This window comes from Erithacus rubecula (assembly GCF_903797595.1).
Source record: "Erithacus rubecula genome assembly, chromosome: 29".
In the NCBI taxonomy this organism is placed as follows: Eukaryota; Metazoa; Chordata; class Aves; order Passeriformes; family Muscicapidae; genus Erithacus; species Erithacus rubecula.
This window is the reverse complement of record NC_136681.1, coordinates 3,133,499-3,157,774: the sequence shown is the minus strand read 5'-3', so window position 1 is coordinate 3,157,774 and position 24,276 is coordinate 3,133,499. Positions and strand designations below refer to the sequence as shown.

At 54.3% G+C, this 24,276-nt stretch overlaps 1 protein-coding gene across 1 annotated transcript in view; it reads right to left on the bottom strand.

Moving 5' to 3' along the window:
* PEBP4 (phosphatidylethanolamine binding protein 4) overlaps window positions 1-24,276 on the bottom strand; it is a gene marked incomplete at its 5' end in the record, with an annotated part of 73,690 nt that overhangs the window by 2,431 nt on the left and 46,983 nt on the right. The window contains 2 exons of the mRNA XM_079328776.1: window positions 5,209-5,325; window positions 5,806-5,851. Of these exons, the coding sequence (XP_079184902.1) occupies window positions 5,209-5,325; window positions 5,806-5,851 (163 nt within the window). The remainder of the gene's footprint in view (window positions 1-5,208; window positions 5,326-5,805; window positions 5,852-24,276) is intronic.

Genomic DNA, 24,276 nt, shown 5'->3' with positions numbered 1-24,276 from the left:
CCGGCTGGGATGAGATGTTGGAATGCACCAAGCTGCTGCTGGAGGTCCCAGGTGTCTCCTGCCACCCTCCAAGGACCTAAACCAAGCTGAGACCACGGACACTCCCAATGTCGTGCCCTGGGGTCACCCCAGCCGGGACACAGAGCCACAACCACCCCCAAATTCCACCTCGGCAGGAAGGGGGCAGCTCCTCACTGCGGGGTCACAGCCCAGCCCCCCCAGCGCCGGGGGTCCCACTGAAGGTGGCACCGGGGGAAGGAGCCCCGGGGGGCGCCGCTCCCGCTGCGGCCGCTGCTTCTCCCGGCGCCTTTCATATGCAGGCATTAAAGCGCTGGGAAAACCCCACGGGGGAGCCGCCAGCGCCGGGGTGAGAGCAAAAATCGGCTCCCCCGACTCCCAGGGGCGCCGGGGCTGCCGGTGATGCTGGGATGAAAGGAGCCGGGGGAGGCAGAGCCTCGGGGGGCTGTGCCCTCGCCCCGCTCCTGGAGCTGCAGTTCTTCCTGACCTACTTTCCTCGCTCTTGTGCCCGGCCCCGTCGGGGGAGGTGTGGACACTGCTGAAGGCCAAAACACATCTTAGCCAGGCGAAACTCAGGGGCTGAATCTTTTTCTCAGGCCATGAAAATTTCTCAGCTCCAGCGGGGATTTTTCCCAAGCTAGAGGCTTTTCTCTACTGTAAACACGAGAGAATGAATTATAACAAAAGATGAACACCTGCTGGATCCCTGGGAAAGCCTGGGACAGGAGATGCCTCTTTCTCAGACCAATGAACTGTCTGTATTTTGTTTTTCACAAACTGTCTTATTTAAGGCCATGGCTTCCTTCAATAAACTGCTCTTTCTAAGAGAGTGCCTTGTTGCTGTGTCCTTTCACTGCTCCCCAACCCTTTTACAGCAACAGGTAGATGTTTCTCTGACGTGCCTCATGACCATCATCAGAGATTGAGACACAGGACCTGAGTTCTGGCCTGGCCCAGGTGGGTGCTGGCCCAGGGCTGTTTGTAGCTGTACCTGGTGCTTGCCCAGGGCTGTTTGTGGCTGTACCTGGTGCTGCTCTCAGCAGGTGCTGCTCACAGCTCCCTGTTCCTGCACCTGTTCCTTGGAGCAATGATCTCCACATACAATAGTCCATAAATCTCCCCAGCTTTTGGAAAAGGACTCCACTCACTTTGGAAAAGGACTATAAAAAGTGACTTTCCTAAAGAGACTCTGAGATCTCTTTCTCCCCAATGGATTGAAGACACTTCCATCGTTGGACAATCACAAGGATTCATCTCTTCTGTTGGTAGCTACATCCCATCCTTCCTCTCTCTCTCTCTCTCCCTCTCTCTCTCCTATGACAAAACTGAATTGTTTTCACACCATAAACTGCATTGCTGCTTTCTGCTAAACAAACCTCAGTCTCTGCTTTTGTCTTTTGCACCCTGGGGTCGCAGGAACCATCGTGACTCTCGCTGGGGTTGAGCAGATGCTGACAGGAGGGAAAGCCCCGTGGCGGGGGGGGGGATTCACTGGATGCTGCCGGATTTGGGGACCCCTCTACACCAAACCCAACCCCTGGCGCATCCCCAGAGCGGGTGTCACATCCCAGCGTGACCAGCTCCCTGTGCCACCCACCCCAGCTGGCTCCCAGGCTGGGGACAGTGAGTCACTGGAGCGGGGGCCAGCCGGGGCGCCGAGGTCGCCGTGTCACCGTCCCCTCTCTCCCTGCCACAACAATACGGCGTTTCATCCGCGAATTGGTCCTCTTTCAAGCCTCATTTCCCAAAGGATTAAATCATCCCACTCGGCCCTTATCTGCTCACCCGGAGGAAGAGGAGTGCCCGCTGACACCCACACGTGCGCGGCCGCCTGAGCCCGGAGCGGCCGCGATGGGGAAACTGAGGCACGAGGCAACCGCTGGGCTGGGGGAGCTGCCGCTGATCCCACAGCTTTCCCAGCGCTGCCCTCGCTCCTGCCCACCCCCCGAACGCCTCCTCCCCCGGCCCCCTGGCTGTAATTTATCAGCCTCATCAGCGGCAGTGCTCTCCTGATGGGAGCCCTGATGCTTCTCTGCCAAGATTAATGATGTCCCAGCGGAGGTGGGCGGGAGGTCGGCAGCTGCTTTGGTCACCATTAAGTGACACCCGGGGACTCGGGCCGGCACCGCGCTCTCCCCGCAGCCCTCGGCCGCCTCCCGTCCCAGCCGCAGCCTTTCCCTCCCCTCCAGGGCCCAGTCCAACCCGATTTTCCAGCTGGGTGGATCGGGTTGGAGGCGCACAAGGTCGGCTCATGAGTCAATGAGCGCCGCGGCCCCGATCCGGAGCTGGAGCTGCAGAGGGATGGAGACACATCCCTGTCCCTGCTCCCCTCAAAGGACTTGTTGCTTCCCGGAGGCAAAATTTCTGGGAGGGAAAAATAATCATTAAAAAAAAATCCATTCCCGGGTGTAAAACATCTTTCCAGGGCAGGAGGGAATTTGGGAACGCTGGAGCTGATGGGAAAAGGTGGAAGCAGAAGGATGAACTCAGGTGTAATTAAATCTCCAGATTTTTGTGCTAATTCAAGATCCCCCTCGGTGAAAGCTGTGGTGGGAACTTTAATTCCCCAGCACCGGCGCCGGGCTCTGGTGGGTGCCCGAATTCCCCCGGCTCAGGGATTTCCCGTGGATGGGAAGCCTGTGGCGAGCTCGGGATGCCACGGCGGCTGTGACATTTCACAGACCACGCATCATTATCACCCATCTCCCCAAACCACGGCTTGCAACGCTCCTGGCTGCGAGGGAAGTGGGGCGGGGGGCAGGAAGAGCCGTGGGGACACCCCAAATGTCCCCACCTTCGGTCCTGAGTGCTCACTAGTGGCACGGCCAAAAACTGAAGTGAATCAGGCTGCAGAGGAGAAGCTGAGGCTCTGAGTTATTTGCCCGAGGTCACACAGAGCCGGCTGGTGCCGGGATGGATCAGGGTGTTGTTTTTTTTTTCCCCTGATGAAACACAATTTTTGCTCAAGAGCCTCCCTGGAGAAACACCTCGGCTGTAAATTAATTTCCACATTGCCACGAGTGACAGGGGGACGGGTCAGGGTCCTGCAGCTCTTCCAGCACCCGACCTGTGCCCGTCAGTGCCATCCCAACATCCCAGGGCAGGGTGGGCACTGGGGACACCCTGGAACTGTCCCCACTCCCTCTGAGCTGCTGGCGCTGCACAGCCAGGCAAGGAGGGAGAAGAAAAACAGAAATTTGGGGTTTTTTTCACTCTCGCCGTTGCCCCTCGCGTTTGTAATTCCCAGGGATCTTTTCCAGGAGCGGGGACAGGCGAGGCGGGCAGGTCCCGGTTTAGTGCCCTCTTCTGGAGGCTCCGGCCGAGCTCCTGCCATCCCGCCTGCCACTGTCACCTCCCCCCGCCTCGGGGACCTTGGCCCGGGACCTTTGGCGTCCGAAACACACCCCGTGCCAGGGGGGAATTTTTCTGGTGAGGGATGCCCAGCACGGGGATGCAGCACTGGAGGCTGGGATGGGCCAGTGTCACCCCCTGTGCCCGGCCAGGACATGTCCCTGTCCAGGGTTGGTGGTGATGGGTGTCCCCATCCTTGGTGAGATGGAGATGTCGCTGTCACCAGATGTAGGACAGAGTAAAAACAGCAGGATGGGGTTCATTTGAGGCCAAATGAGGTGGGAAATTCCGAGCAAGGATGTGAACTGTGCCTGTGGCATCGCCGGGAGAGCCTGCATGGCTTCTGCTGCTGGAGAGCAGCAAGCAGAGCCCGGGCTGGGTGAGAATCCGAGATCCTTTGGGATTGGGGTCACCCCCTCCTTGTTCCCACCTCCTGCCAAAGGTGTCTGCTCCTCTCCCCCGTGTGCTGCCTTCTGCACCAGCAGATCCATCAGCCTTCACCCCACTGCCTTGGGGATGGATTTCTTTAAAACCCTCGAGACACTGAAATCTCATCATTTGGCTGCTTTTAGGGCTGATTTTCTGGGAATAAAGATGATGAGCTGTCAGTGTCTCAATCCAGCAGCATCCCCTGGCCAGGCCAAGGATGTGATGCAGCAGTGAAATGGTTAAAAATAACCTTCAACCGAACTCCTTAAACACCAGCCAGATGTGGATCTGCCTGACCAACGATGCTCAGGAATGGGATGTTACAGGAAAACACCCGCTGGGTCTTTCCCAGGAAGGGCTGGGAAATGCAGATGGGATGGAGCCAGCGCCGGGCGGGGAATGCCCGGCCAGCCCCTCACCCAGGGGGTGAAATTTGGGGGGCTGGAGCATCATATCCTGCTAATAAAGGGATTTATCTGGAAAAAAACTCCTTGTGGGGGTCTCTGCGTCCCTTCCCAGATGAAATGTGGGGATAGCACCGAGCCCCCTCCTCCGAGCCGCTGGCAGCGGGGTGACATCGGCGGGTCATTAAGAAGCGCAGTTAATGAGCCAGAAAACAAAGCCAAGGGCAGCCAGAGCCCGCAGGGAGATTCGTGACAGCCATGGGATGAGCACCGCGGCTCAGGGCGGGGGAAGGGGCGGTCAGGGGCTCCCCGGAGCCCCCCGGAGCCCACCCCCGCCGCGGGCCGTGCTCTGGGGGTTACCGGAGCGCTGTGAGTCAGGCCCAGACGCACCGACCTGACCTGCCCGTCCAGCCCTGCTCATGTGGTCCCAGCTGGGAAAGTTTGGAAATTTCCCTTGTGGAGGCCACGTGAAGCTCAGAACCCCGAGCTCCAGGCAGGGCAGGGAGGGGCCCAGGCTCGGCAGAGGGCAGGACGGACCCCTGCCCACCCCGGGGATGGAGCAGCACCAACCCTCCCCTGAGAACCTCAGGGGGGTCTCGGCTGCTCCATCCCTCCCGTGTAAGATTTTGGGAGGAGTCGGGGAGCTGGGAGTTGGCGGGCGGTTGTGTCAGCCGGGTTTGAGCAATCCCTTGCTAAACCTTCTCCCCGGCTGATCCTTATCCGCCTGCTCCGAGCTGCCGGTGATGCAACAACTCCCGCGGCCGGGCTGGGGTGGGGGGATGTGCCAGCGAGGGCTGAATTTCACAGCCCACATCTCTCCCTGCTTCCGATCCCGCTAGCCAGGCCCTTACCAGACCTTTCCCAAGGGTTTTCTGCTGCCTGGCGAGGATTTAACACCTCACCCACGTCCCCTCTAAGGATCCCTTTGCACCCAGCGAGCATCCCCAGGCTGCTCGGCGTTAAAAATCCCCTCGGGGCAGGGAGGGAGGGCAGAGCGGGTTCTTACCCAGCGAGACCCTCTCCTCCTCGCTCAGGGCGATGGTTTCGTGCTCCGGCTGCTCGTAGATGCGGAACTGGTAGCGGTGGTAGCCGCTGTAGCGCGGGGGTTTGGGCCGGCTGTAAGCTGGGTGTAAAAGGGAAGGGCTGAGCATCCCCCTGAGCCAAAATTCCCGCTGGAGGCGGCTCTGCATCACCAGCTGGCTGAGACCCCATCCCCTAATTTGGGTCTGCATCACCCTCCTCCAGGCTGGGATCTGCTCCCTGCACTGGGACCCCTCAGAGTGGTCACCAAAACCCCGAATCACCCCGAGCTCTGTTCCACCCCCATTCCCACATCTGCACCCTCACTGGGCGGGGTGGGGACAAACCTGAGACCCCCTCAGCCCCCCACCAGGGCCAGCCCAGTTTTTAAACCACTTTTGCCTCAAGAAGAAATAAGAGAAAAAGTGGCTCTTGCTTCAGACAGAGCCCAGCTGTGCCCTGGGGAGCTCCTGGTGTCCCCCCCTTGTGTCCCTCCCTCGTGTCCTGGTGTCCCCACCCCAGCCAGCAGTGCCACCCCCTCGTCCCAGCTGGCTGAGACCCCTAATTTGGGGTCTGCACTCACCTGTCAGGACCTTCCCTTTGACATTCCCAACACTCAGATCCGAGCCCTGAAAGGACAAAAAGAGGGAGGTGAGGTGAAACTGGGACCCTCAGGAGAAACACCTGGGGGGATGGACCCCTCCTGCCCCCCCCAGCTGTGCCCACATCCCCTCAGGGATTCATTTCCCAACATTTTGTGTGTTTTCTGTGCAAAGATCATTTGGGAGCCACATCTCCCAGGTGGGTGAGAAGGAGCACGCCAGGGTTTTTATTTGTTTATTCGGGATTTAGGGCTCAATCCACCATGCCCTGGCACAGAGGTGACACTGCTGTCACCTGCACACGGGGACTGTGAACAGTCTGGAGATCCAGGTACACCAGGAAAGCCACAATAATTCCTTTAAAAGCCTCAGTGCTGCTCAGCACACCAATATTTGGGAGATCTGCCCCATTCCAGGTGGGATTGTGGTGATTTCCAGCAGCATTCCCATGGCAAAACTTTGGCTTTGCTCCCAACAGAAACTTCTCCTTGCAGAGCAAGTCCCACTGGAGGCTTGGCTCCCCATCCCCATCCTGGGACAGCGAGCATCCTCTGGGAAAGGCACAAAAACAGGAGCGGCACCACATCCCAGCCTGCACATCCCACCTCACCCCTGACCTGCTGTGCTATTCCCGGCCATTCCCAACCTCCCAGCGCTTGTAAATCCTCTCCTACAGCACCCGTTATTCCAGTCCTGCCCACACACGCTCTGCTGCCAGGGCTCCTCCGTCCTAACCTGCCCTGGCAGTTATTATCCCGAAAATAAAAAAAGATGGCTCAGATAACTCGCAGCAAAAGCGCACGTGGGGAGCGGGGATCGGCTCCCCCGCGATCAAAGCTTTGCTTTCCCTGCTCTGCTCTGGGTCACGGGCGGGGACAGCTGCCCCTGGCACCCCGGAGGTCATGGGGAGCCGCTGGGGTTTCCGAATCTCGGCACCCCAAAATTTACGGGGGAGCCGCTGAGATCCCCGGATATCGGCACCCCAAAATTCACTGGGGAGCCGCTGAGATCCCCGGATATCGACACCCCAAAATTCACGGGGAGCCGCTCAGATCCCGGGTCTCGGCTCCCCAAAATTCACGGGGAGCCGCTCAGATCCCGGGTCTCGGCTCCCCGACGCTCCCTCGCCGCTTTGGCAGCCGCAGCCCAAATACCGCGGTGGCGGGAAGGTGATGAGTGAGGATTCGGGCGGGTTTGGGTGCCCGGGGTCACAGGGCAGGGCGTGGGGGAGAAACACCCAGGGGTGCTGGAGGGGGGCGAATGTGCCAAAACGTCCCCAAATGTGCAAACCCGGTGAGCCCATCCAGATGTGCGAACACCGCGCCCATCCAGATGTGTAAACACCGCGTCCATCAAGATGTGTAAACCCTGCGCCCATCCAGATGTGCGAACACCGCGCCCATCCAGATGTGTAAACACCGCGCCCATCCAGATGTGTAAACACCGCGCCCATCCAGATGTGTAAACTCTGCGCCCATCCAGATGTGTGAACACCGCGCCCATCCAGATGTGTAAACCCTGCGCCCATCCAGATGTGCGCCACCCGCCCGCCCACACGGGGCTGGCGCCTCCTCCTCCCAGATGTGCACATGAGCCCGAGCCCTCCAGCTGTGCCTGCTCCCCCAGATGTGGGATGGCAGGAGGAAGCTGCCGGCTCATCCCGGGCCCATCCCGGGCTCATCCCGAGCTCATCCCGGGCTCATCCCGGGCTCATCCCGGACCCATCCCGAGCTCATCCCGAGCTCATCCCGGGCTCATCCCGGACCCATCCCGGGCTCATCCCGAGCCGCCCGCCAGCCCCGGCTCTTCAAAGGCAGCGGCTGCGGGTTTCTCTCCGCCGCCGTGCGGGGACCGCGCTGCTATTCCTGGCTTTGCCAGGGGCTGATCGGGCCAGGCCGGGCCTCCTCCCCGCCTCCCTGCCCGCTGGTGTGGGCTGCCTGCTCGCCCCGAGATGCTGCGGGTTGCTGGCTAGCCCCGGGCATGGGAGAGTCAAAGGATAAAACTCCTTTTTAAGAGGCGAGAACAGGAAGAGGGCGGGAGGGAGAAAGTCGGGATGAGCACTCCAAACCCTGCCTTTTATTTATTTTTTTTTTCCTGCAATAGTAAACAGCTATCCTGGGAGCAAGGAGCGAGCTCTGGGCACGGCTGCCGGGAGACGGGAGGGATTGGAGAGGTGGGCTGTGACGCCCTGTGACATTTTCTCCTTGTTTTTTGCTCGGGGAATGGCTTGTAGGAGGAACAAACCCCCCTCTGCAGCCCCTTTCCCCTTTGCTGACACGCCGGGGAGGGCGAGGGGAGCATCACACTCCGGCAGCTCCCAAAGATCCCTGCCACGAGCCGAGCTAATGGACACTGATGAGCTGCCGCCTTTATTAATGCCCTTTTATGAGAGCATTAATAGTTCCTAATGACACCATTTGAGCTTCCCAGCCTTTTATCTCCTCTTTCTCTCTTTCCCCCGCCGAGGACACGGTGTAGGAGGTGGAATTAGATATTCCCACCCTCCGGTCTGGATGCTCGTGCGGAGACCTGGGCAGCCTGAAAAATCTGTGCCACACAGCTCGAGTGCCAGGAAATCCTCTCCGCGATTTTTTTCCCCTGGCCAAAGGAATGAGGAATTTTATCCCTGTAATTCCTGGTGCCCTGAACACCGAGCGAAGCTCCCTAAAATCTCCCGGCCAAGCCCTCGGTGCTGCCTGCACGTCGCAGCCGAGGGTGGTGGTGGTGGTGGGGGGGAATAAATAAATAAACAAACACAAATAAATTAAAGGCAGTGAGTCACGTTGTGTTTTCCTCTTGATCTTTTTTTGTTTTGTTTTGTTTTCTTTTCACCCCCCCCTTCGCTTTCTTCCCCCTCTCCAGAACGTGTCTGATCCCATCGGCGAGGAGGGGAAGGGATGGGTGGCGAGTTCTCGCCAGCGATTCGCCCGGGCGAGGACGGAGGGTTATGGAAAGTGGGTGTGGGAATCGGCACAATCGCTGGCAGGGGACCAGGACAAACAGATGACGGATGGGACCCAGGGAAGTGCAGCCGAGCAGGGCTGGGCTGCTCCTGCCCGGCTGCGAGCGCGTCCCAGCCCGGCCCCGGGGACCCCGGCTCGGAGAGGGGGGGGTTAACCAGGTGCGGGGGCTGCATCCCATGGGAAACAACCCAAAATTCATTATCCGAGGGCCGAGCTGATCCCAAACACCCGGGGCTCCTCCTGAGCCGCTCCTCGCGAGCAGGAATTCCAAAGCCCCGTCGGGAGCCGGGATTGCTCTGCTCGATTCCTGTGATCTTTGGAATGAGGTCAGGATGAGGAATTGGCTCCGGCAGCGCTGGGGAACATCCCGGCAAGGGCAGAGCCGCTGGGATGGCAGGAACGGGGTAGGGAAGGATGAGATGCTAATTGCAGGTGGATCTGGAGCTGTTCCACCGCGTCCTTGCAGAGGAAGGTGAAGGTTTTGGGGTTTCCTCCTCCCTCGCCACCACATTCAGCAGCAGTGGGGGGATCACTCCTCCCCCAGCTGCCAGAAACATCCCGGCTCGTCCTGCTTTCCAGCAAAAAGCATGTGAGCAAAGAGCCGATCCAGGAGAAGCTCTCCCTGCCATTATCCCCGCGCAGGGCAGGGCAGGGCCGGCTCCCAGCGCTCCCAAACTCCCAAATTTCCCTGCCCAGCTCGGTTTGCACAGCTGCTGCTGCTGGGTCTGGGGGCTCCCAAACCGCTCAGGCTGCCCCGACCCTCTCCAGCTGGAATTTGGTGCCCAAAGGATCTGTCAGCCCCGACCCTGCTGCTCCTTTTGTGACAGAAATGTCACATCTCATCATGTCACTGTTTGTCACTGGATTGTGAGAGAAAAAAATTTACAAAACAGGAGAAACACAGAAATATTTCCATGGATGAAGCAGAGTGGGAGTGACCCCCAGCCTCTCCTGGCTGCTCCGTGTGTTTGGTGCATTCCCAGGGCAGGGAATGACAGCACAGGGGGTGAGACCCCACAGAGGTCGGATCCCATCACATCCCAAAGCCAGAGAAACTTCCCCTTCCTGCTGGAGCTTCCCCAGCCCCAGCCCTGCTCCCAGTTCTGGATGCTGGGATGACTCAGGGCCCTCTCTCTGTGCTCTGAGCTGGTTTCACTCTCAGGGCACAGCTGGAGACCAGGCCTGAGGCAGGAATAATTCCCAGAATTTCCCTTCTCCAAAATACCAGCACCCCACGTCTCCAGCCAAGATTCCCACCCGGATCCTCTCTGCCCAGACTGACTTTTCCTCCCATGTGTGTAAAGAACAGGAGTTCAATCTCTCTCCAGAGCCTCCTGCTGCTCTCACAGGCTCCAGGAATGTCCCCAAGGAGGGTGGGACATGTGGAACCAGCCCCTCTCCAGCTGCCAACCCCCTGACCCACAGCTCATTATTTTAATTGATTTATTATTTAATTTATTACATTTTATGTTCATGGGATTTCACCATTCTGAGTGATATTGGACTAGTTCCCTGTCAGTCTGCACCTGAAAAATTGATAAATCACCAAAATCTGAGCCACATCCAGGCAGAAAAAAAGTGGAAAAATTATTTTCCTTTTGCAGGGAACTTCTTTTCAGGGCAGATCCAGAAAAGCTGAACTTGGGTGTGTTGGGATCTCACAGCTGATGGATTTGTCTGTTCGGGGACTGACACAGCCACAAACACCAAAACTGATAATTTTGGGTGATTTTAACCCCAAAATGGTACCAGGACACCCCATCCCAGCAGGCACTGATTGCACACCCTCATCCCAAAAAATCCTCATGGCCCAGGGATGTCACCAGACCTGCAGAGCCTCTCCCACTTTTCCAGCTCTGAATTCCCAGGATTTGTCCCCACAACCTTTAGGATCCTCTTGGCACAGCCCAGACATTTTTCCCAGCTCCCGATAAATGGGGAAGGCGACCATAAAAATAAATTAAAAAATAAATATCGGGCAGGGTTGCAATTTAAATGCAACTTTGTCTGATCCACCCTAATGCCTCAGGGGAGGACGTGCCACGGGTTATTAACTCAGCAAAATAAACATAAATCACCTCCCTGCCTGCCTCTTTGCAAGGTTTTTTTTGTTTTTCTTTTAATCTAGAAATAAAAACCTGCACTCCATAACCCAAACCATTCCTGGCAGGGAACTTTCTTGGGATTCTGGCTGAGGATGGAATTGCCAGTGCCAGAATCTCCCCCAAAATTGTGCTGGGTGGATTTCCAACAAAATCCCTGCCTGTCTGCACCTTCCCTGCAGGATGTAGGTGAGGGGTCCAAGCCAGCAGGGAGGAGGCTGTGATGACACCAGGAGGGTTTTGAAACCTCAGACAAAACATTTGTGTTGAAAAAGGAGAAGGGTTTTTTTTTTTTTTTTTTTTTTTTTTTTTTTTTTTTTAATAGAACACCTGCGGGTTGGAGAGCTGAATTTGGGAGGTGAAATCGGTGGCTTTGCCAAAAATATTTGTTTTTTGGAGTTTCCCTGCTACCCCTTCCCTCCTCACCCCTGGCAAGGAAGAACCAGGGGTTTGCTGAAGGGAGAAAATTGAGTAAGGTGGGGGTTGAGTAAAATGAAAGTTGAATAAAATGAAGGTTGAACGAATGATGGTTGAATAAAATGAAAGTTGAATAAAGTGAAGGTTGAACAAATGATGGTTGAATAAAGTGAAAGTTGAATAAAACAAAGGTTGGATAAAATGAAAGTTGGATGAAATGATGGTTGAATAAACGATGGTTGAATAAAAAGAAAGTTGGGTAAAATGATGGTTGAACAGATGATGGTTGAATTAAGTTGGATAAACTGCAAGTTGTATAAAATGATGGTTGAATAAATGAAAATTGGATGAAATGAAAGTTGGATAAAGTGAAAGTTGGATAAAATTATGGTTGAACAGGTGATGGTTGCAGCAGGTTGTGGGGAGGGCTGTGCACCCCCTGCTTGCCCTGCTCTGCACCCTGGGGACTCGGGGGGGGCTGCACCCCAAATCCGCCCCAAATCCAGCCTAAACCCCTTTTGGGGAGCCCCACAATCGCCTCCTGTGCTGTCACACCCCGGCCCATCCCCCGGGCTCTGATAAACGATGGATTCGATCGCTAAGAACAACAGGGGTGTTGATGGCAACCCCGGGGGTGTCGCAATTCAGGCGAGGTGGCTCCTGGATGAGTCACCCTGACCCGGGGCTGGCCCGGCTGGGGGGGCTGGGGTGGGATTCGTGCTGCTCAAGGACCCGGAGCCCCCCCGAGCATCCTCTGCCTGCTCGGGGGGATGCAGCTCTGCTGGGGTGGGGAGTGGCGCTGGGTCTGGAGGAGGAGGAGGGTGAGGATGGCTCAGGCACAAGGACAAGGACATTTTGTGGCCCTCGCACTTGCCACACCCATTTTCCCAGACCACACCTGCTTTTGGTGGCCTGGGCTCTGTCACCAGCCCAGTCCTTGCCAGGAGCTCCCTTCATCCTCCCCATCACCCCCAATTCGGCTGGGACATCCCCAAAATGCCACAAGAGCTCCCAACTCCACAAAACCCCTGAGATTCCAGCAGGGGCAACAAACTTGACCTGACCAGAAAAAAAAAAAAACAAACCAAAAAACGGTTTGGGTAGGACTGGAAAGGTCTTTTCCATCCCAGTCCTTAGGAGTGGAAAACTTGCTGTCCCTGCTTGTAGCTTTAAGATGAGTTTGCTTTTCCAGCAGCAGATTTCCGGAGGATTCTTGGAGAAACACCAAATTTTGCCTGATTCAGTCATTTAAAGGCCTGCAGCCTGAATTCTGTGTGGATGAGAGCAGAGCCTGCACTGCAAGCTTCCCTTGGGATGCATCCCCGGGGAGGTTTTGCTGCTGTGTCACTTTTGGGGACAGGGATGGTTCCCTTGGGTGGTTGGGGACGTTCCCAGTGCTGCCACCATCCCGGCTGTGGCCACCTGGGGCACGTGGCCCTTGGTCCCCTGAGCCACACATCCCTCTGTGAGGCACAGCCACGAGCAGTCATGGAATGGGTTGGGTGGGAAGGGATTTAAACCCATCCAGGGTCACCCTGCCATGGCAGGGACACCTCCTGCTGTCCCAGGTGACCCAACCTGGCCTTGGGCACTTCCAGGGATGCAGGGCCAGCCATGGATCCTCTGGGAATTCCATCCCAAAATCCCACCTAGCCCTGCTCTGCCATTCCCTGTGTCCTGTCCCTCCATCCCCAGTCCCTCCCCACTCTCCTGGAGCCCCTCAGGCTCTGGAAGGGGCTCTGAGCCCCCCCTGGATCCTTCTCCTCTTTTACCCCAGCCTGGCTCCAGGGGGGCTCCATGTTCTCCCTGTGATGTTGGGGACCCCGAGCTGCAGGTGGGGCAGAAGTGGAAAAATCCCCTCCCTGCACTTTCTGTGGTGATTTTGGGGCTCCCACTCAGCCACGACCACCAAGAGATCTCAGAGGGATTTGGGGTCGGACACTGAGCCTGTCCCTCCCCCAGACCCAAAACAGACCCCAAATCCCACCCTGCATGGACCCCAAATCCCACCTCACATGAACCCCAAATCCCACTCCACATGAACCCCAAATCCCACCTCACATGAACCCCCAATCCCGCCCCACACGGACCCCAAATCCCACCCTGCACAGACCCCAAATCCCACCCCACACGGATCCCAAATCCCACCCTGCACAGACCCCAAATCCCACCCTGCACAGACCCCAAATCCCACCTCACATGGACCTCAAACCCCACCCCACACGGACCCCAAATCCCACCCCACACGGATCCCAAATCCCACCCTGCACAGACCCCAAATCCCACCTCACATGAACCCCAAATCCCACCTCACACGAACCCCCAATCCCGCCCCACACGTTCCCCCAATCCCGCCCCACATAGACCCCAAATCCCAACCCACATGAACCCCAAACTCCACCCCACATGAACCCCCAATCCCGCCCCACATAGACCCCAAATCCCAACCCACACGGACCCCAAACCCCGCCCCACACGGACCCCCAATCCCACCCCACACGGACCCCAAATCCCACCCCACATGAACCCCAATCCCACCCCATATGAACCCCAAATCCCGCCCCACACGGACCCCGGTCCCGCCCCGGAGGGGCTGTCGGGGGGTTCCAGGGGATGCTCGCACACGCCGCAAATCCTCCCCTGCAGATTCCTGCTGCCCGGGGTGTGTGATCCCGTCCCAGGCACCTTCCCGGGCGCGGGGGCGGATCAAAGCCGCGCGTGCCAGTCCCGCTCCCGCTCTGCGCCAATTTGGCTATTTCGGTTTCCCTAATCTGATGGGCTTGGGGGGCTCATTTATTCCATTTATTCCTCTGGGCTTTTTTTTTTTTTTTTTTTTTTTTTTTTTTTTTCTCTGTTGTTGTTGTCTCTTTTCCCCTTCCTTCCGCTGGCCAAAAATTCTCCTTTTCGCCCCCGATGACGGCAGCCCCGGCCGGGAGGGGACCGCGCATCCGGGCGGCCGCCGGCTCGCCCTCGCCGCTCCCCCCAAAAAATTCCCCCCACGCCGCTTCCTGACGGCTGGAATTGGCAACACTCGTGGGGAGAGTCCGGAGCTGCCCTTGGGACGGGACAAACTCCAACCGGAAACTTTCCGCAGCAGCACCGAGTTTTTTTTTTTCTCGCTTTTTTTGGGAAGGATGGGATGCTCAGGAACGCTTTGGGTCATGAGGAGGAGCCAAACGCAACTTTTTAATGGAGTTTTTTTGGCTGCTGAGCATCCCACGACCCGCTGGATTTTGGTAGAGCTGCTGATCCCTCCCCAAAAAAATGCAAGCGCAGCAGCAGGAGGAGGACGAGGGGTTAAAGGCAGCGCTGCTGCTGCTGCTCTCCTGCCAAAAGGCGCTCCGAGACTTCCCTTTCTTCCATAAAAGTCCGCCGGATCCGCGCTCCCGTGGGATGCGCGGGGAGGGGGCTGAGCCGCCCTACCTGGGGCGCGTGCAAGCGCCGGGGGCTGTTTGTGCAACGCCTCCCAAAAATTTAAAAAAAAAAAAAAAATCCCCAAAAAACTCTCCCTGCCCTGGCTCGAGTTGTGGAGAGGGAAAAACTTCTCTTTCTTTTTTTTTTTTTTAACATTTTTTGGGGGCTGCCCCGTTCCAGCCAGGCTGGGGAGAGATGTGGGGAAAAGCTGGGGAAGCACGTGCTGCTCCTCACGGAGTTCCTGCATCCCTCCAAAAATCCCTTCTCCCTTCCAGGACACCCAGAGGGGCTGGAAAGGCGCTGGACAGGCTGGTGGGAAGCAGCAACACAAGGGATGTCCCCCCACGGATCCTTTTTCTGCTCCATCTGTACCCAAACCTTGGACCTCCCCGCATCCCAAAATAACCCCTCAACTCCAGCCCTGATTATTTTGGGACACTTGATGCAAATACAAACACCAAGAGATCTTTTCCCAGCTCTCTTCCCAAATCAAGGGGTCTCCCAGAGGAACTGGGGCTGCCCCATCCTCGGGAATGTCCAAGGCCGGGTTTGGAACACCCTGGGATGGTGGAATGAGGTGAATTTTACGGTTTCTTCCAACCCAAATCAGTCCATGATCCTATAAAACTGCGTTTTCCCAGAAATTTGGATGGAGTAGAAACGCAAAAAGAAACGTTAAAAGAAACGTAAAAAGAAATGTAGAAGGGAATGTAAAAGGGAAATGTAAAAGGGAATGTAAAGAGGAATGTAAAAGGGGAATGTAAAGGGGAATGTAAAGGGAATGTAAAGGGAATGTAAAGGGGAATGTAAAGGGGAATGTAAAAAGAAATTTAAAGGGAATGCAATCAGGAGCTGCCCTTCCCCACAGAGATGCCCAAACTCCCCCCACGCCTCTCTGAGCTCAAACCCCACAGATTTAGGATTTACACCCCAGTACAGCCCCGGGGGGGACCCCAGCATGTCCCTGCATTCGGGGGGGTGTCCCCGAAGTGTGGGGGTCCTCCCCTGACCCCCCCCTCCCTCGCAGGCAGCTCGCCCGAGCCCCGGCTCAGTTACAGCAGCAGACGAGATGTCATCACACCGAGAGCCCGGGGCTTGCATCACAAGTGTCTTGCAACCAAGAAAGCCAAATTTTTACAGGAGCAGCACACACGCTCTCCCTCTCTCTCTCTCTCTCTCACACACACACACAGCCTCGGTAATTAACTTAATAGGTTTCTTACAGAATGCCCCGTGAGTGATGCTCAACATATTCAAGTGTTGACAAGACGGCGCTGAACCCGACGCCTACACAGCGGGCAAACGAGGCTCGGAGCAGACACACCTTCATTGTCTGAAACTTGGAGGAAAAACTCCAAACCCGCCCTTGTGAAACGGCGAGCCGAGCAGATGGGGCTGAGTAACCCTTCAGCTGCCAGGACCTGCCGCAGGACCTGGCAGGAGTCGGGTGAATGCTGGAGACCCCAAAATTGATTTATGATATGGTTGGACAAGGTGGAGATTGCAGCAGGTGCTTCTGTGTGTGTTTGGAATGTGTAATTGAGAATTTTTTTAGCCCTTTGGGATCATTATCCTTGATGCTTGTGGGTCCTTTCCACCTCAGGATATTCCACGGTTCTGTGTGAAATAAATCAGCAGCTTCTCACTCGTCTATAAAAATATTCACCCTTCAGAAATCGGCCGTAAATCCAAGGGGATGAACACAGTGTTTGCTCCAGGTCAATATTTGGGCCACTAAAATTAAAAAAAAAAGCTGCTGGGAAGTCCCTCCCTGTGTGTCACCTGCCCAATTCCAAGAAGAATCATCCCCTTCCCTCCTGCCTCAGTAATTGTGTCACCAAAACCACAATTTTGATTTATCTGTGCTGGGTGGACTCAGTCTCCATCCGAGGAAAACCAGCACTAAAGAGCCATGGTCACCCCAAAAAAAAAGGACAAAAATAAAACCACTGGAAGAAGGATTGATGGGAAAACCAGTTTGGATGGAATGATGTCGCAAGAGCAGCAGAGATCCATCCCCAGCTGATTCGGGATGGGATCTTGAGTCAGGAAAATTGCCCAAGACAGGGTGGTCGTTCTGTACAGGTTTCTCCAGGTTGGGAAATGTTCCTGCCAGGACCCGCGTGGAGCAATCCCATCCCTGTCAGCACAGCCCTGACGAGCTCCCAAACCCGTCCTTGTCCCCTCATTGTCACCTGCAGGGCTGTCCCTGTCGCCCTGGGGTGGGATGAGGTTGGGAAAATCAGTCAGGAGCTGCTGGTGACTCCCAAATGGAGCATCCAATGTTTGTCAGGAGGGTCGCAACCCCAAAATTTGTGGTTTTCCCCCAAATTTCCTGCAGGTTTTGTGACCTCGGGGCAGGCGCTGGTCACTGCAGAGATGGAGGATCTGTGGTGATTCCTCATTTTTAGAGTTGCAAAAGCGTTTTGATCAACAGGGGAAAAACACCAGAATTTTGGGCACAGCGATTTTGGGGGATTTTTCCACCACCAGAATATTTGGCACAAAAATTTTGGGGAGTTTTTCCAGCATCTGAACCTTGGGCACAGCAATTTTTGTGGAATTTTTCCACTACCAGAACTTTGGGCACTGCAATTTTTGGAGATTTTTTTCCAGCACCAGAACACTGGGCACAGCAATTTTTGGGGGGATTTTTCCAGTACGAGAACATTAGGTACAGAAATTTGGAGTGATTTTTTTCCACTACCAGATTTTTGGGCACAAACATTTTCAGGGATTTTTCCAGCACCAGAACTTTGGGCACAGCAATTTTTGGAGAGTTTTTCCAGCACCAGAACTTTGGGTACAACAATTTTTGAGGAATTTTTCCAGCACCAGAACTTTAGACACATAAATTTTTGGAGATTTTTCCAGCACCAGCACCTTGGGCACAGCAGTTTTTTGGGGAGATTTTTCTCTACCAGAATTTTGGGCACAAAAATTTTCAGGGATTTTTCCACCACCAGAACTTCGGGCACAGCAATTTTTGAGGAATTTTTCCAGCACCAGAACTTTGGGTACAACAATTTTTGAGGAATTTTTCCAGCACCAGAACTTTGGGTACTGCAATTTTTGGGGGGAATTTTTCCACACCCCAAGAGTGTGGATGCTGCAGACAAGATCTGTGAATCCACGAGGCTCCAGTGCACAGGAATTAAGGATTTAACTGGGAGTTAGCTCTGCATTGTCATGGAATTAAAGTTTTACCTGAGCGTTGCAGACAGAGGCTTAAAGATTTTACAAACACACGAGATTTACAGCTCTCCCAAATTTCAACACCTCGGGTTTACCCCTCCAGGGAGGATTTTGACTGGGTCTGGATGGTTTTCCTGATGAAACCTGGTGGGAATTGGGGCTCAGGTTTAACCCACGGCCACGTGGCACCTGAAATCCCAAATCCTGAAATCCTAAATCCTGAAATCCCAAATCCTGAAAGCCCAAACCTTGTCTGGGCTCTTGCAGAGATGGAGCCAAGTGGGATCAGAAACTAAAATCACACGAGGTAGAACAATCAATGCTCATTGGAGAAGGAATATTTGCATAAAAATCTCATTTTTTGTCACTCAGTGACAAAATTTTTGGGAGTTGGAGCATCTGTCCCACCATTAAATCACACAACCAAATTGAGCCCCAGCTGAGAGTGAGGGCAGCAAACCCTGAACACCCACCAACCCCTTCCTGAGCATCCCCAACCCCAAATCCTGGCTGGAAACCCATCCCAGACCCCCTCCAGAGGAGCCACTGAGTCAGGGGATCTCTCTGAAGAATTCAGAGAGAAATCAGAGTGCAGGGATTGAATTAAAGCCTTTGGATGATTGAAGGATATTAAACCACTCACACATAAAATAGACATTTAAGTAGAAGTTAGTAATTTTAGGGTGAGTTCTGATGCTTTTGGTAGGTGAAAGGGTTTAGATTCCAGACTAGCAGGGTGAAAAATGTGCTGAAAATTGAAACATCCTGATACCTTCAGCAGAAGCTCCAATCCCACACCTGCAGACAGCACTTGGGACATTGAGTGTAAGACTATTATTCCGTTTTTAAGCACAACAAGACAGATTCCATGTGCAGTTCTACACTGAGCTGGTGTGCTAGGAGGCTCCAATCTGCTATCAGTGCCCATCAGGGATTGCAGAGGTGCAGGAGCTGTGCAATCCCTCCCACACTGGGAACGGGAGCTGCAGGCTGGGCCCCGATGGCAGCAGGATAAAGCTGCCCTTACGTAAGGCTGGTGTGCAGGATCCACTTGCTCCAAGCTCAGCCAGGGCTGGGATATTCTGGGATGTACAAGGAAATCTCACCCTGCTGTCCTCCAAGCTCCCCTTCCCAAAAATTTGGTGGTTGTTCGTTGGGGTGATGGTGATTGTTAATAATAATAACTTGATTCCCTCGTGCTCCAGTTTTGCCCAGATCCCTGGCAGCCAGGGCTGGTGATTTAGTGCAACTTAATTATTCTGGGTGTTTCATCACCTCTTGTTTTTGATGTCTGTGTCTCTGTCAGGGCCTCACCTTGGTGACTAAGAGAGCCAGGGAAACAAAGTGCTGGAAAAGGGAGTGAAAAGGGGAAAAACCCTGAGCTGGAGGGTGTTTGGGAGGTGTCCCGTGGGGATGCTCCTGCTGCAGGGTGGGATGAACCCCTGGAGCCCCTCATGGGGTCTGGGGGGGCTCCCACCCAAAGGTTTCCAGCCATCCCCAGGAGCAGAGGGGGCAGAATTCCATGTCTGCTCCTTCCCAAATGGAAATGATGGTGCAGAGCCTTGTCTGCCCCTTAAACTCCTCCCGGCTCCCTCGGTCCTGGGGAGGGCTGGAATTGCTAAATTTGGCTGGGAGCTGCCAGCTGGGGGCTGCTGATGGAATTCTGGGGCTCCAAACCTTCCATCCCCACCATGGGGTGTGGAGGAGCCACAGCAGAGCCTGGAATCCACCCTGTCCCCCCAGAGAACCCCAGGAACGCACAGGGGGACACAGGGGGGCAGGAATTCCAGCTCCAGGGGTGGCAGGGGGAGCATCCTGCAGGAATGGGGCTGGCAGGGCCAGCACTGCCCCAAATCTGTGGGATTTTAATGAGGAATTCAAACCAGGAGCAGGTGGGATGGGGGGAGCACCATGATCCAGCATTTTGCACTTGATGGGAAGGGGGAAGAATCTCTTGGAGTGGATGAAAAGCTGCTTTGGGTGCAAAAAGGGATGTGGGGCTGGGATTTGGCACTGGGATGTGGCACTGGGATACACATTTGGGACTGGGATGTAGCACTGGGATGTAGGGCTGGGATGCAGGGCCAGGATTTAGCATTGGGATGTGGCACTGAGATAAAACTGGGATTTATCACTGGGATGTGGCACTGGGATAGAACTGGGATTTATCACTGGGATTTCTCACTGGGATACAGAACTGGGATTTCTCACTGGGATACACATTTGGGACTGGGATGTAGCATTGGGATGTTGGGCTGGGATGCAGGGCCAGGATTTAGCACTGGGATTTATCATTGGGATGTGCTAATGGGATGTGGCACTGTGATTTCTCACTGGGATTTGTCACTGGGATTTCCCACTGGGATATGGCACTGGGATAGAACTGGGATGTGGCACTGGGATTTATCACTGGGATGTGGCACTGGGATACAGAACTGGGATATAGAACTGGAATAGAACAGGGATGTGGCACTGGGATAAAACTGGGATACAGAACTGGGATGTGGCACTGGGATTTCTCACTGGGATGTGGCACTGGGATACAGAACTGGGATGTGGCACTGGGATTTCTCACTGGGATGTGGCACTGGGATACAGAACTGGGATGCGGCACTGGGATTTCTCACTGGGATGTGGCACTGGGATGTGGCACTGGGATTTCTCACTGAGATACAGAACTGGGATTTCTCACTGGGATACAGAACTGGGATGTGGCACTGGGATTTCTCACTGGGATACAGAACTGGGATTTATCATTGGGATGTGACATTGGGATTTCTCACTGGGATAGAACTGGGATGTGGCACTGAGATTTATCACTGGGATTTCTCACTGGGATAGAACTGGGATACAGAACTGGGATTTCTCACTGGGATTTCTCACTGGGATTTCTCACTGGGATTTCTCACTGGAATTTCTCACTGGGATGTGGCACTGGGATGTTGCCTGGCATTTCCCTTTTGGGGCACAGCAGGTGCCCAGGCAGAGCAGATGATGCCCCTGAATCCATCTGGGATCCCTCTGGCACCAACTCAACATCCCAAAAAACTCCACCCCACCCCAGGAAAACCCAATCTCCACTCCCAGCTCTGCCAAACTCCGCGAAAACCAGGAATTCTCACCAAAAAAAAAAAAAAAAAAAAAAAAAAGGAGGAGAGAGAAAAGAGGATAAAAAAAAAAAAAAAAGCCACAGCATTCCCAGTATTTCCCTGTGTGTCTGTGGCCTGGCACAGCCCTTCTGCTCACTGCTCTGTTTATCCATGACAGACAACTAATTAACATGGGAGCCTCTTGAAAGGTCTTTTCAGAGGTAATGTTCTGACAGAGGATGTCAGTGAGGAGCAGTGATTTGTCTAAGCAGTGATCACATTGTTTCAGACTGAATGAGGTGAATATTAAACTGCTTTAAATGCACTCTTCATAAAGCACTAATTACATACTCCCGGGGGAGTACGGGCAAGGAATACTAAACAGCCCAAAAGTCAACAGAGTGCTTTTTATAGTATGTTGCTGGGTTCTGTGTTTTTCTGTCTTTCTTTCTCTCTCTCTCTCTCTTACAGTAAAATCACAGCACGCTGAAGAATACACATTTATAGCACAATGCTTCACATCTAATTATATGGCAATCATTAGTTTTAACCTGGGTGTATTATATTTTCTTTGATATTTCGTGCCCCCCGGCATCTCTTTGCATAGAACACTTCCAAAGGCATTTTCTCCCCTCCCTGGAAAAAAATGTGCTTTTTTTTTTTTTATCCTCCTTTCCAGTGTTAACATTTGCTTATAATTTTTTTTTTTTCTCTCCTTCCCCCTAAACAATTTTTTTTTCTTTTTAAATTGGCAGGAATAAAAAGGGGTAAAAAGAGGGGAGGAGGAGAAATCCGTTTAATCCAAATAAGAACCTGTTCCCTCCCTCCTGGAATCGTGCACTTTGTTATTACCAAGGTAACTCCACTGGGGTTTTTAAAGGGGAAAGGAAACACAGAATGGGCCATTAATGAATTCCTGCAGATCCTGCTGCACTCCTGGTCTGGCTGGGCCAGAATTCCTGATTGAGGGTGGGGGGGGAACAACTGCTCCACGAATTTTTTATTTATTTTAATTTTTTTTTAAATAGCACAAACTTGGGCGGAGGGGGAAGATTGAATCAACCACAAATAAATCCTCCCTGCACTGAAAACCTCGAGATCTGCTCATGCAAGAAATGGGGAAAAGAAAAGAAAATAAAAGAGCAGCATGTGACAGGCCTGGGTGTCCTCGAGGAACCTGCAGCTCCCTCTGGGAAAGGAAGGGAAAGATGGGAAGAGCTGATGGGGGCAGGGATGAAGAGCACCAGGGATGTTTGACCATAAACTACCCCCTAAATCTCCAGGTGTGGCTGAAATTTGTGAGGAATGGCTCAAACAGTGACTTGGTGCCTCCCAGCATATTCTGAAGGGGCTCCAAGGAAGAGGAAAAGAGAATTTTCAGCAGGAATTTCAGCAGGAATAATGGATTGAAGCTGAAAGAAGGGAAAATTAGCTCGGATGGAGGGAAGGAATTCCTCCCTGTGAGGGTGGGGATGGAATTCCCAGAGGAGCTGTGGCTGCCCCATTCCTGGAAGTGTCCCAGGCCAGGCTGGAGCACCTGGGACAGTGGGAGGTGTCCCTGCCATGGCTGGGATGGGATAATAGGATGGGATAATGGGATTTAAGGTCTCTTCCAACCCAAATCATTCTGGGGTTGAAGGATTCTGAGTGCACAGGGTGGGATTCATCACATGGAGCTGTGGCTGGAATGGATCGAGTTGGATTCACACACAGAGGTCACAGCTCAGAATCAGAGGTTGGGGAATCACAGAACCATGGAATTGTTCAGGTGGAAAAACCCTCCAAGCTGTGCCCCATCCCCACCTTGTCACTGTCACCCACAGGGATGGGCACTGTCCCCCCTGGGCAGTTCCAATCCCTGCCCACCCTTTCCATGGGGAAATTCCTGCTGGTTCCACCTTGAGCTGTTCCCTCTCCTCCTGTCCCTGTTCCTGGCAGAAATCCCAAATCCCCCCAGTGTCCCCTCCTGGCAGGGAGTTGTGCAGAGCCAGAAATTCCCCCTGAGCCTCCTTTTCTCCAGGCTGAGCCCCTTCCCAGTTCCCTCAGCCCCTTCCCAGCCCCTCAGGAATTCTCCAGCCCCTTCCCAGCCCCTCAGGGATTCTCCAGCCCTTTCCCAGCTCCCTCAGGGATTCTCCAGCCCCTTCCCAGCCCCTCAGGGATTCTCCAGCCCTTTCCCAGCTCCCTCAGGAATTCTCCAGCCCTTTCCCAGCTCCATTCCCTTCCCTGGATTCCCCCCAGCCCCTCTGAACTGGGCACAGCCCCAGGACCCTCCGGCCACCCCGGGGGTGCAGCTCCTCCTGCCACTTTGTCACTGGGGTCACCCCAAGGTCACCCCCTGCCCCAAACCCACCCCACCAGGCTGTGGATGTTCTGTCCATGCCCAGGACTCCCCATTCCTGGGATCCATCCCTCACCAGGTGCCCACAGATCCAGGAACATCTCTGGGCCCTTCCTTCGAGGTGCAAACTTCCTTTAGAGTTGTTTTTTTTTTTTTCTTTTCCCTTTCCTTTAAAGAACATGAAAGAATCTGATAATTACTTCTATCTACCACCCAACTGTACTAATTACCAACCTATTTCTTCACAGTATGACAGACACAGGCTCTCCAAAACACATAGAGATAAATTAGCACTAATTGGTTTTCCTCTGGCTGTTTGAATTAGTATTTAAAGCTCCAATTACAAAGCAGAATAATTACTATTAATGTCCTGTCTCAGTACAAAAGGCAGATATCTCTGAGCGAGTCCAGGTGTATTATTACACCGATTACAGGATATTTAACCTGGCTCGTTAAGACAAAGACAAGGGAAACTTTAAAAAGAGAGAAGGGGAAAAAATAAAAAAAGGGAAAGAAAAACCGCAGATGGTGGCAGGTCCCTGCAGGGGATGGGTGGGGAGGGGGGTCCCTGAAACCTGGGAGGAGAGAGGGACGAGCAGAGAGGGAGGAAGAGCGGGAAAGGGAAAGAGGAGGAGGAGAAAAGAGCAATTCCTTGGGGAGCAAAGGGAATTGTGGGGTGAGGGGAGAACGAGCGCTGCCCCCCCAGGCAGAGTCCAGAGAGCGGAGATGGAGAGACACAGGGGGCGTGAGCCATGGCACCGTGGGGACAGTGACACCGTGGGGACAGTGACACCGTGGGGACAGTGACACCGTGGGGACAGTGGCACCGTGGGGACAGTGACACTGTGGGGACAGTGCTACTATGGGGGACAGTGATACTGTGGGGACAGTGACACCGTGGGGACAGTGGCACCGTGGGGACAGTGACACTGTG